Raw genomic sequence first — 11,745 nt, 5'->3', positions numbered from 1 at the left:
CAAAGTGAATGTAATGTTTATTGCGGCAAGAACAGATCAAAAAGATATGTGGTGGTTTGGGTCAGAGGTGCCACAAAATTAAACAAGTGGCTGAGTCACAGTTGTGACCCACAGCCCTAAACCATCACGGAGGTCAAGCTGAGGTCTCCATCCACCTCCAGAACGTTGACCTGCTGAAGGAGGGTGTGGCGGTGTTTGTAGGTGCTCGTCTGATTCCCGTTGACCACTATCTTGTAGCACTGAGCCTCACAGGTAATAGACAGCTGAAAATACAAAACTAGCCTTATTAGTACTCCGTCTCTGATATAGAGAGAGAAACAGTCCGGAATCTTTAAAGTGGAACATCTCTCTAATCAGCGTCATGCCATTGTCTGAGTGACTAAACCATCAAGGAACTCTGTATCAGGAAAGGGCTTGAGTGGCATGCTTTGGGTTGAAACAAGAAATAATTATTCATCCTTGAAACTAGGAACGTATAAAAGCTGCTTCGTGTTCATGGTGGGTAGTTACCGTGAAGGCCTGGCCCCTGTGGAAGGGCATTCCACCAGAGCGCTCCTCCTTTCCCCATTGGTCCCTCAGCCTGCTGTTGCGTACCACTAGGGTCTCGTCAAATCGGGGGTTGTAGTGCAGCACAATCTCAGAGTTGCAGAGTAGGTTAACATTAAACCTATAGGCAAGGAGAAAAGGATAAGATCAGTGTTGGTGAGAAACCATGACAGGAGAACTGCTATAGTTGCACCCTCCAGGATGTTTTGTAAGCCTCTCTTTCTTAGCCAAGGGGTTATTGACACACACTTTCAATACCACGCAAATGATGAACTAGAATTGCTAAAGTTCTTCTATACTTTTATTTCTAAGGGGAACAACTTTAAAAGATAAAAAATCATATTATAATTGTGCCTACAACTCCAGAGGAAGTGAATGTCTCACTGTGGTTCCCCTTTACAGTAAAGACAATAAGACAGGATCAGACCTATTTGCATTGGGGTTAACCACTCCCTGGATGTTGATGGTGCGTCCAGGGTAGAGTCCACCATTGATCGTGTTCTTGTATGGAACAGCCTGGATGAAAATTGAAGATTTGAATAAATCACTCATTAGACAGACATTGATGTGATACAGTAAGTAGAAGGTCATTTACAAAGAATGGTGGCTGGACATATGGAGGAGGAGCCTGTGAGGAGCAACAGGAGAGAGGGACAGCATGTTGATTAATGTACTACACTTTCCTGTAAACAGGTTACTGTATATTTACTGTAGAAATCTGCCTAAAGACAATGACAGGGGTTATACTCGCATAACGATACAGTCACTGTACTGAATGAGGAAGTAAATCACTCTAAAATAAATATGAACTTTAGTGATCTTAAAATTCCCCATCACAGGCGATATCAGTAGTACTGAACATAAAACCAACATATAGAGACTGAAAGACAATGAAAGGAAAACAAATCACAGATCTGCCCCCCCAAAATTATGAATCCGATAACCAAGAAGTGGTTGGCCAATAAATTATCATTAATGATTCAGATGAACTTACTGGACATCCCGTTTGCGCCGGAAATCCCGTTTGCGCCGGAAATCCCGGTTGCGCAGGAAATCCCGGTTGCGCAGGAAATCCCGGTTGCGCAGGAAATCCCGGTTGCGCAGGAAATCCCGGGTGCGCAGGAAATCCCGGGTGCGCAGGAAATCCCGGGTGAGAAGGAAATCCCTGTTGTGCCGGAAATCCCTGTTGCGCCGGAAATCCCGGATAAGAAGGGAATCCTGGCTGTGCAGGTAAGGTGGGCTAAAAGATATTAAATCCCTTTAAAATCAGTGGAACTTACCTTCAAATTCTCTGTACATCTAATAAATGTGTTAGGTACTACTCACTGCAGGGTTCTGGAAGACGATGGAGGTCACCTCCACTTTTCCCTCGACTGAGATGGTGTCCACTGCGTCAAATGGAATACGGTGCTTAAAGGTCATGAAATGTTTCCCATTCGCATTCAACTGAAGGCAGAGAACAGAGAACAACCATGAGCAGAGTCATTATGGACCTGAGGACAGTGAGTATTCCAAGTAAACCCATGAATTGAAATCCATTTTAACTCCTTAACAGACTAGCATAAATTGAGTCACACTGTAAAATAGATAAAAAGATAATAATGATAGAATAACATAACATACAATTTCAAGAAAACAAGAGTGAACCACCATGTTAGATCATGAGTCACTGACTTCATTAAAATCATGGGGGAGCTCTGTAAGCATAATCTTTTACAATCATTCACACAAACAGACGGAAAAGGTTATTGTGTAGTCGGAATGTACAGATGTTGGATCTTAATCTGACCCCTCTTTTGTTTCTGAAAATGTTCCTACACAGCAGGAAAAGCAAACTTTTAGTGTATTCAAGATTTAAAAAGAATTCTAAAGTTTGTAATTTCCCTTTTAAAAATGACTTGATTTGTCCTAACGAAAAATGTATCAACCCAATTAATTATAATCCACATAATAATTCACATTTCTTGTTGCTGCGCGATTATTTTGGCTTAAATTAAGATCCTACATCTCAATACTCCATATACTATAGTATGGGAGGGTTTGGGTGACCTGGAAGCCGTCCCTCTGGACGGTGATCACGAGGCTGAAGCCAGAGCCATGCTGAAAGGGGGAATGCTGCTTCCGCTCCTCTGTCCCCCATCTGGACTGCTGCAAGGTGTTGGCCACCACATATCCAGGGTGACTGTCATATCGTGGGTTGAAATGAAGGGCAATGTCCGCCCCTGCCCTAGAACCACACTGCAAATTCACATGGAACCTGAGCGAGAGAGAGAAACCGAGAGAGAGGGAGAGAGAGAGGGCGAGAGCGAGGGAGAGCATGTGGTTCCGGAGATGTTAACCTCTATGGGATCGGTGTCCCCCCGCGGGACGGTTGAGCTAATGTGTGCTAATGTGATTAGCATGACGTTGTAAGTAACAAGAACATTTCCCAGAACATAGACATGTCTTATATGGGCAGAAAGCTTACATTCTTGTTCATCTAACTGCACTGTCCAATTTACAGTAGCTATTACAGTGAAAAAATGCCATGCTATTGTTTGAGGAGAGTGCACAGTTATGTACTTGAAAATGTATCAATTGATCGATTAAGGACTTCATACAGCATTTTGAACAGTAATGCAATGGTTCATTGGATCAGTCTAAAATGTTGCACATACACTGCTGCCATCTAGTGGCCAAAATCTACAATTCTAGACTCCTAAGTTATTTATGGCCTTTCTCTTGCATTTCAAAGATGATGGATCAAAAAAGAGAAAATGCATGTTTTTTTCTTTGTATTATCTTTTACCAGATCGAATGTGTTATATTCTCCTACATTAATTGCACATTTCCACAATCTTCAAAGTGTTTCCTTTCAAATGGTATCAAGAATATGCATATCCTTGCTTCAGGTCCTGAGCTACAGGCAGATAGATTTGGGTACGTCATTTTAGGTGAACATTTTTAAAAAGGGTCTGATCGTTTTAAACAGTTCTCCAAACAAGTTTTAAATCTGCACAGAAAATGTGTAGTATGCATTATCTAGACTAGAACGCAAACCCCTGAATCTCTGGAAGACAAAGAATGAGGAAATGTGTTAACAAAGTTTATATCGGTGAGTGGTGACCCACCTGTCTGCCCCATGGTGAAGTTTCCCAGTAATAGTGATCGTCTTCCCCTCCTGCAGCCCACCTTGGATAGTGCCGGTGAAAGGGAGTCTCTGCAACAGATAAACATAATCATTGATGATAAACAGAATAGAATAAGAATAGATAAGAGCTATTACAGTGCATCCAGACCACTTCCCTTTTTCCACTGTTTGTTACGTTACAGCCTTATTCTAAAATGGATTCAATTAAATGTTTTCCTCATCACTCTACACACAACACCTGAACACATGAATGTTTTTTTTTTTTTTTTTTATGCTTGCAAATGTATTAAAAATACACAACAGAAATACCTTATTTACATAAGTGTTCAGACCCTTTGCTATGAGACTTGAAATTAAGCTCAGGTGCATCCCATTTCCATTGAGATGTGTTTCTACAAGTCCACCTGTGGCAAATTCAATTGATTGAACATGATTTGGAAAAGCATACAATTGTCTATATAAGTTCCAACAGTTGCACGTCAGAGCAAAAGCAAAGCCATGAGGTCGAGGGAATTGTCCGGAGATCCAAGACAGGATTGTGCCGAGGCACAGATCTGGGGAAGGGTACCAAAATATTACTGCAGCATTGAAGGTCCCCAAGAACACAGTGGCCTCCATCATTCTTAAAATGGAAGAAGTTTGGAACCACCAAGACTCTTCCTAGAGCTGGCCGCCCAGGCAAACTGAGCAATCGAGGGAGAAGGGCCTTGGTCAGGGAGGTAACCAAAAACCTGATGATCACTCTGACAGAGCTTGACAGTACCTCTGTGGAGATGGGAGAACCTACCAGAAGGACAACCATCTCTGAAGCACCATCAGGCCTTTATGGTAGAGTGCCCAGACGGAAGCCACTCCTCAGTAAAAGGCACATGACAGCCCGCTTGGAGTTTGCCAAAAGGCACCTAAAGGACTCAGACCATGAGAAACAAGATTCTCTCGTCTGATGAAGCCAAGATTGAACTCTTTGGCCTGAATGCCAAGCGTCATGTCTGGAGGAAACCTGGCACCATCCCTACGGTGAAGCATGGTGGTGGCAGCATCATCATGCTGTGGGGATGTTTTTCAGTGGCAGGGACTGGGAGACTAGTCAAGATCGAAGGAACAGCGCAAAGTACAGAGAGATCATTGATGAAAAACTGCTCCAGAGCACTCAGGAACCTCAGACTGAGGTCAAGGTTCACCTTCTAACAGGACAATGACCCTAAGCACACAGCCAAGACAATGCAGGAGTGGCTTCGAGACAAGTCTCAATGTCCTTGAGTGGCCCAGCCAGAGCCCGGACTTTAACTCGATCTAACATCTCTGAAGAGACCAGAAAATAGCTGTGCAGTGACGCTCCCCATCCAACCTGAAAGAGCTTGAGAGGATTTGCAAAGAAGAATGGGGGAAACTTGAGGCTGTAATCACTGCCAACGATGCTTCAACAAAGTACTGAGTAAAGGGTCTGACTACTTATGTACATTTTTGGCAAAAATGTCTGAACCTGTTTTTGCTTTGTCATTATGAGGTATTGAGTGTAGATTGCTGGGGAAAAAACAATTTAATCAATTTTAGGATAAGGCTGTAACATAACAAAATTAGGAAAAAGTTAAGGGGTATCAATACTGTATGTAGGCTAGAGGCCATTGACTTGTTCCTCTTTACCTCCCTCCTGTTTCAGCCTCCAGTATTTATGCTGCAGTAGTTTGTGTCGGGGGGCTAGGGTCAGTTTGTTATATCTGGAGTACTTCTCCTGTCCTATCCGGTGTCCTGTGTGAATTTAAGTATGCTCTCTCGAATTCTCTCTCTCTCTCTCTCTCTGAGGATCTGAGCCCTAGGACCATGCCTCAGGACTACCTGACATGATGACTCCTTGCTGTCCCCAGACCACCTGGCCGTGCTGCTGCTCCAGTTTCAACTGTTCTGCCTGTGATTATTATTATTTGACCATGCTGGTCATTTATGAACATTTGAACATCTTGGCCTTGTTCTGTTATAATCTCCACCTGGTACAGCCAGAAGAGGACTGGCCAACCCACATAGCCTGGTTCCGCTCTAGGTTTCTTCCTAGGTTTTGGCCTTTCTAGGGAGTTTTTCCGTGCTTCTACACCTGCATTGCTTGCTGTTTGGGGTTTTAGGCTGGGTTTCTGTACAGCACTTTGAGATATCAGCTGATGTACGAAGGGCAATATAATTGATTTGATTTGATTACTACATCCCGTATTACTACCTGTGTGATAATTATTTGTATTTTTTTTTTTTTTTTTTTTGCGGGGGGGGGGGGGGTTGTACTAGATTGTAAATTGCAATGGTCAAAACATTGATGCAATAGTAGCTAAGATGGGGAGAAGTCTGTCTATATTAAAGCGCTGCTCTGCCTTCCTAACACTATCAACAAGGCAGGTCCTACAGGCCCTAGTTGTCGCACCTTGACTACTGTTCAGTCGTGTAGTCGGGTGCCACAAAAAAAGGACTTAGGAAAATTGTAATTGGCTCAGAACAGGGCAGCACAGCTGGCCCTTGGATGTACACAGAGCTAATATTAATAATATAAGTGTCAATCTCTCCTGGCTGAAAGTGGAGGAGAGATCGACTTCATCACTACTTTTATTTATTGATTGACATGTTGACTGCACCGAGCTGTCTGTCTAAACTACTGGCACACAGCTCGGACACCCATTCATACACCCTCATAGATAACATCCTGACCAACCTGTCCTCTAAATACACCTCTGCTGTATCCAACCAGGATGTCAGCGATCACTGCCTCATTGCCTGTGTCCGTAATGGGTCCGCGGTCAAATGACCACCCCTCATCACAATCAAATGCTCCCTAAAACACTTCAGCAAGTAGACCTTCCTAATTGACCTGACCAAGATATCCTGGAAAGATATTGACTTCATTCCGTCAGTTGAGGATGCCTGGTTATTCTTTAAAAAGTGCTTTCCTCACCATCTTTAATAAGCATGCCCCATTCAAAAAAAGTTAGAACCAGGAAAAGATATAGCCCTTGGTTCACTCCAGACCTGACTGCCCTTGACCAGCACAAAAACATCCTGTGTGTCACGTTCTGACCATCGTTCGTGTGTGTTTTCCTCGTTTTAGTGTTGGTCAGGACGTGAGCTGGGTGGGCATTCTATGTTGTGTGTCTGGTTTGTCTATTTCTATGTTTGGCCTGATATGGTTCTCAATCAGAGGCAGGTGTTAGTCATTGTCTCTGATTGGGAACCATATTTAAGTAGCCTGTTTTGTGTTGGGTTTTGTGGGTGATTGTTCCTGTCTTTGTGGCACCAGATAGGACTGTTTCGGTTTTTCACATTTCTTGTTTTGTAGATAGTTGTAGGGGGTTCAATTTTCGGGTCGACTCTTCTCCGTATACATCAATGATGTCACTCTTTCGGCTGGTGATTCTCTGAACCACTTATACACAGACGACACCATTCTCTATACTTCTGGCCCTTCTTTGGACACTTAACTAACCATACAACTATCCATCAGTGGCTTCCAACTGCTCTTAAATGCAAGTAAAACTAAATGCATGCTCTTCAACCGATCGCTGCCCGCACCTGCCCGCCCACCTAGCATCACTACTCTGGACGGTTCTGACTTAGGGATTTGTAGTTGTCCACAAATTCTAGGTGTCTGGCTAGACTGTAAACTCTCCTTCTAGACTCATATTAAGCATCTTAAATCCAAAATAAAATCTAGAATTGGCTTCCTATTTCGCAACAAAGCATCCTTCACTCATGCTGCCAAACATACCCTCTTAAAACTGACTAGCCTACCGATCCCGGACTTCGATGTCATTTACAAAATAGCCTCCAACACTCTACTCAGCAAATTGGATGCAGTCTATCACAGTGCCATTCGTTTCGTCACCAAAGCCCCATATACGACCCACCACTGTGACCTGTATGCTCTCGTTGGCTGACCCTCGCTTCATATTCGTCGCCAAACCCACTGGCTCCAGGTCATCTAAGTCCTTGCTAGGTAAAGCCCCGCCTTATCTCAGCTCACTGGTCACCATAGCAGCACCCACCCGTAGCACACGCTCCAGCAGGTATATTTCACTGGTCACCCCCAAAGAAAATTTCTCCTTTGGCCACCTTTCCTTCCAGTTCTCTGCTGCCAATGACTGGAACGAATTGCAAAATATATATATATATATTTTTTTTTTAATCACTGAAGCTGGAGACTCATATCTCCCTCACTATCTTTAAGCATCAGCTATCAGAGCAGCTTACAGATCATTGCACCTGTACATAGCCCATCTATAAATAGCCCATCCAACTACCTCATCCCCATATTTTATTTAGATTTTTTTAGCTCCTTTGCACCCCGGTATCTCTACTTGCACATTCATCTTCTGCACATCTATCACATTGTTCATTTGCGAAATTGTAATTATTTCGCCACCACGGCCTATTTATTGCCTTACCTCCCTAACCTTACTACATTTGCACACACTGTATATAGATTTTTCTATTGTGTTATTGGCTGTATGCTTGTTTATTCCATGTGTAACTCTGTGTTGTTGTTTGTGTCACACTGTTTTGCTTTATCTTGACCAGGCCACAGTTGTAAATGAGAACTTGTTCTCAACTGGCTTACCTGGTTAAATAAAGGTGAAATAAGAAAATAAAAAAACACTGCATGTGGGAATGTCTTATGTCCGTTCTACATGTAGTGTTGGTACATGGCATATTCCTCAACTGCATATATCATAATACTTCTATTTGCAATAGCAATTTATGTTCAACAACTGACATTTTCAGATATTATTTTGACAAACACAATAGATTTGGTAGGCACTGTCATCTTTGTGATATGACTTTAAGCACGTACTGATGAAACTGTCACTTAATATTTTTTTCTTTAAGTCTACAAACACTCTACATTTATTCACTCTGTGATGGGGTTGGATCCTATATGCTACTTTTATTATTGTCCTGTAAATGGTTCAGTGCCTATAATTTAGGCTGTGTGTAGAATGGGGCATAAAAGAAATTACCTCTACTACTAAATTACTACTAGATTATAGTGATAAGGAAAACAGCATTACAAATGTGGCTTGTGTATTTGCCTATAACTAATCAGAATTCCATTATGTTGACATAAAAAAGAGAATACTTCAAAATGAGAAGATCCTGCCGTGGAAAAGACGACTGGGGACAAAGTGGAAAGGAGGGGAAATTACTCACACCATGCAGAAGGACACCTTCAGCTCCGGGGTCTTTGCAATGCAGGTTTGATAGTTGTATTTTCAATAATGAATGGTTGGCTGTTATGTGACAATTAAGTCAAAAGCTCCATTTTATTTTTTGGTATAGATGGGCCAAGGTAGTTGCACAGAACTTCCCCAACATCCCAAATTGATATGGAACCTTCAAAAACACATGGATCAACTGCAAAAAGAAACAGCTGAGGACATACTAAAAATGTCTGGTATGTAATGACATTTAATTCAAAGTAAATGTAAATTCTTTATTTTCATGTAGTTGTGTCAGACAGCCATATGTTCAGTTCATGCCTATGATTTCTGAGTTCAACAAAGCCAACAACTGCTTCATGTGTGCCATTGATAGATAACCTGGATGTGGCCCAAAGACTGACTAGGTTAGTAACTTGTGTGCTTCTACACCTGCATTGCTTGCTGTTTGGGGTTTTAGGCTGGGTTTCTGTACAGCACTTTGAGATATCAGCTGATGTACGAAGGGCTATATAAATAAATTGGATTTGATTTGATTTATTTCAAATGTTTATATCTTTTGACAACAGTGACGGCATGCAAGACAATTTACGATATAACACAATGGATGGCTAATTTGTCATACTACATTGATATTATTTATAACGTGTTACGCTTTGTTTTTGATTGAATGCTTTGCATGCCAACGGTGGTTCCATGTGCTGTAACTAGGAATGAAGACAAAATAGTTCAACACCTTGGGGGGGGGGGATAAGTACTTAGGACTAACAATTATACTTAGATAAATATTAAAGAAAAGGGTCAATACTGGACTGAACCCCCTAATTGTCAAACTAATACTAATGTACAACAATATTGACGAGATGTAAGAGGTTATGCAATATGGGTGTATATCCACTGCATACTTAGGTGTGTAATTGACATGACCAAGGAGCTATTGAAATTTAAAACTATGAAAAAATGTACGTTACACCACGTGATTTTACAGTACACCAACAAGAGTGTGAAATATAGAAGGGTACATTCTGCCCCATGCTTGAAGTCAGGAGCTATTGAAATTTTACATTTTGAAAAATTAATGTACAATCTTGTGAGATGAAAATGGACACACTAAAGGGTGTGCAATATAGAAGGGTAGTCAGTGGCCATTCTGAACCTTGTTTGAAGTCATTAGGTCACATGACCAAGGAGCTATTGAAATTCAAAAATGTAAATAAATCATTTAAAATAGTGTGAGATGTAAATTGACAAAAAAATAAGTGTGCAATGTGTGTCTATGCCATCGGGTTAACGAGAACCCGTTTTGAAAGTTTTAGGAGTAATGGGTAAATAGCTATTGTAATTTGAAAATGTTGATTTGTCACTATGTTGACGGTCCCTAACTGCTGCTGGTGGACGTAAGACTACAGGCGAATATCCGTCGAATATTCAACCTGAAACTTTCTTTACCTCGGTGAGGGCACACAAGTGTGTTGTGAACATTTTACGTTGTTTTACAATTGTATAAATTGCCTTAATTTTGCCGGACCCCAGGAAGAGTGGCTGTTGCTTTGGCAGCCGTTAATGGGGAACCATAATAAATACAAATTAATAGGAGTCTACATAACGGTGTACGCGAGACATTCACTGTCGCCTAATAAGATAAATATTACATTTGCACAATAGCATGAATTGATACTATGAATGACTAGCTATGCATCTATTGATTTTAGCATTACATCTGTGAACGGAACAAGTCAGACTAAAACTGGCTAAATAATGTAGATTACTGAGGGGAGGGCGCACATTATGATTACCAGATGTGACCGTATGCACACGCCCAACTCTCAAAGTTAAACATTAAGTACATCTACATTTTAAATACACAACAAATCACATAAATGCTTATAATAAACATACCGGATTATGAAAAGGTTCTTGGTTATAAAATGCCATTTCTTCAAATCTCAGTCAGTCGAAGCGTCTTTCTTCTCAGTTGCTCAACGCTCTCCTCTCAGTGATGATAGAATTTCAGAGATGTTCAGTTTCGTTTTTTCATGCGTTGAAGGGGGCGGAGGAGGAAGTAACAATGTGGCCTAGTTTAAAATGTCCTCGTTACATTTAGGGGTTTTAACCTAAGGAATACATCTGTCGAATACATGTATATATGCTGCAGTTGCGCGTTATCGGACTTACCGTACTTGTAGGCCTACACAGACTAGTCAAGAGACGATGCGCGCCTATATATTCTTATGCTTTTTTAATCATTAACCAGCAATCACTCAGTCAGGTGATGTTGTCGGGAAGATGAGCCAAAGTTGGACAAAGTTTACTGTGTGTAGATGTCAGTTTGTCTCCTTGCACGCTAACATCACCATGGAAAATGTCATCCTAATGGAACCTTTTTCATTGAAAATCATTTCTTATTCTATATCCGAATTAATTGCCCTATTGACACCTCAAAGCGAGAACTAACTGTAGGGTACAACTGTTCTTTAGCCTACTGAGGAAGGCAGGGGTACAGAACAATGATGTGTGGTTTTTATGCTGCTTTTGTAAGCAATTGGGAGGTGGAATGTACCAATTGTGCAGTCATAAATACTAGTCGGATGCATTAAAGTGCTTTGAACTAGTTGAGAAACGCTGATTGGATACTGGCCAACAAGCTGGGTAAACAAAAAATACAGCTATCATGCTTGCAAACAAATGATAGTGATCAAAACCCATATTCATAGATTGCTTTTTATAAATAATGTTTTGTTGTTGCATTTAACTGTCAAATGCTGTTATCGAGGTCATTTCCTTAGTATGTGATGTCAGAGGCCACCATGTGGGAGAAGTGGGAGCTGATAATTGAGTTTGCCACTAGTAATTAACAGTTGGAGGGAGAGTTGTTCGAGT

At 41.4% G+C, this 11,745-nt stretch overlaps 1 protein-coding gene across 2 annotated transcripts; it reads right to left on the bottom strand.

Annotated features, from left to right (window-relative positions):
* LOC118380416 (galectin-9B-like) lies at window positions 1-11,349 on the bottom strand. 2 transcript variants are annotated; one of them, XM_035767402.2, is made up of 9 exons: window positions 11,041-11,349; window positions 10,765-10,940; window positions 3,657-3,745; window positions 2,596-2,803; window positions 1,873-1,992; window positions 1,541-1,786; window positions 974-1,062; window positions 511-667; window positions 1-263 (listed from the first exon to the last, which is right to left on the bottom strand). In XM_035767402.2, exons 2-9 carry the CDS (start codon window positions 10,798-10,800, stop codon window positions 117-119), a joined length of 1,092 nt encoding a protein of 363 aa, XP_035623295.1. In that variant the 5' UTR covers window positions 10,801-10,940; window positions 11,041-11,349; the 3' UTR covers window positions 1-116. The 2 variants fall into 2 exon arrangements, with proteins under 2 accessions (XP_035623295.1, XP_052374536.1); XM_052518576.1 differs by having other exon boundaries at window positions 10,765-11,349.
* Window positions 11,350-11,745: the final 396 nt, after the last annotated feature.

Source organism: Oncorhynchus keta, chromosome 1 (assembly GCF_023373465.1).
Source record: "Oncorhynchus keta strain PuntledgeMale-10-30-2019 chromosome 1, Oket_V2, whole genome shotgun sequence".
NCBI lineage: Eukaryota > Metazoa > Chordata > Actinopteri > Salmoniformes > Salmonidae > Oncorhynchus > Oncorhynchus keta.
Note: the sequence above shows the minus strand (reverse complement) of the source record. Positions and strands in the feature narration are given on the sequence as shown.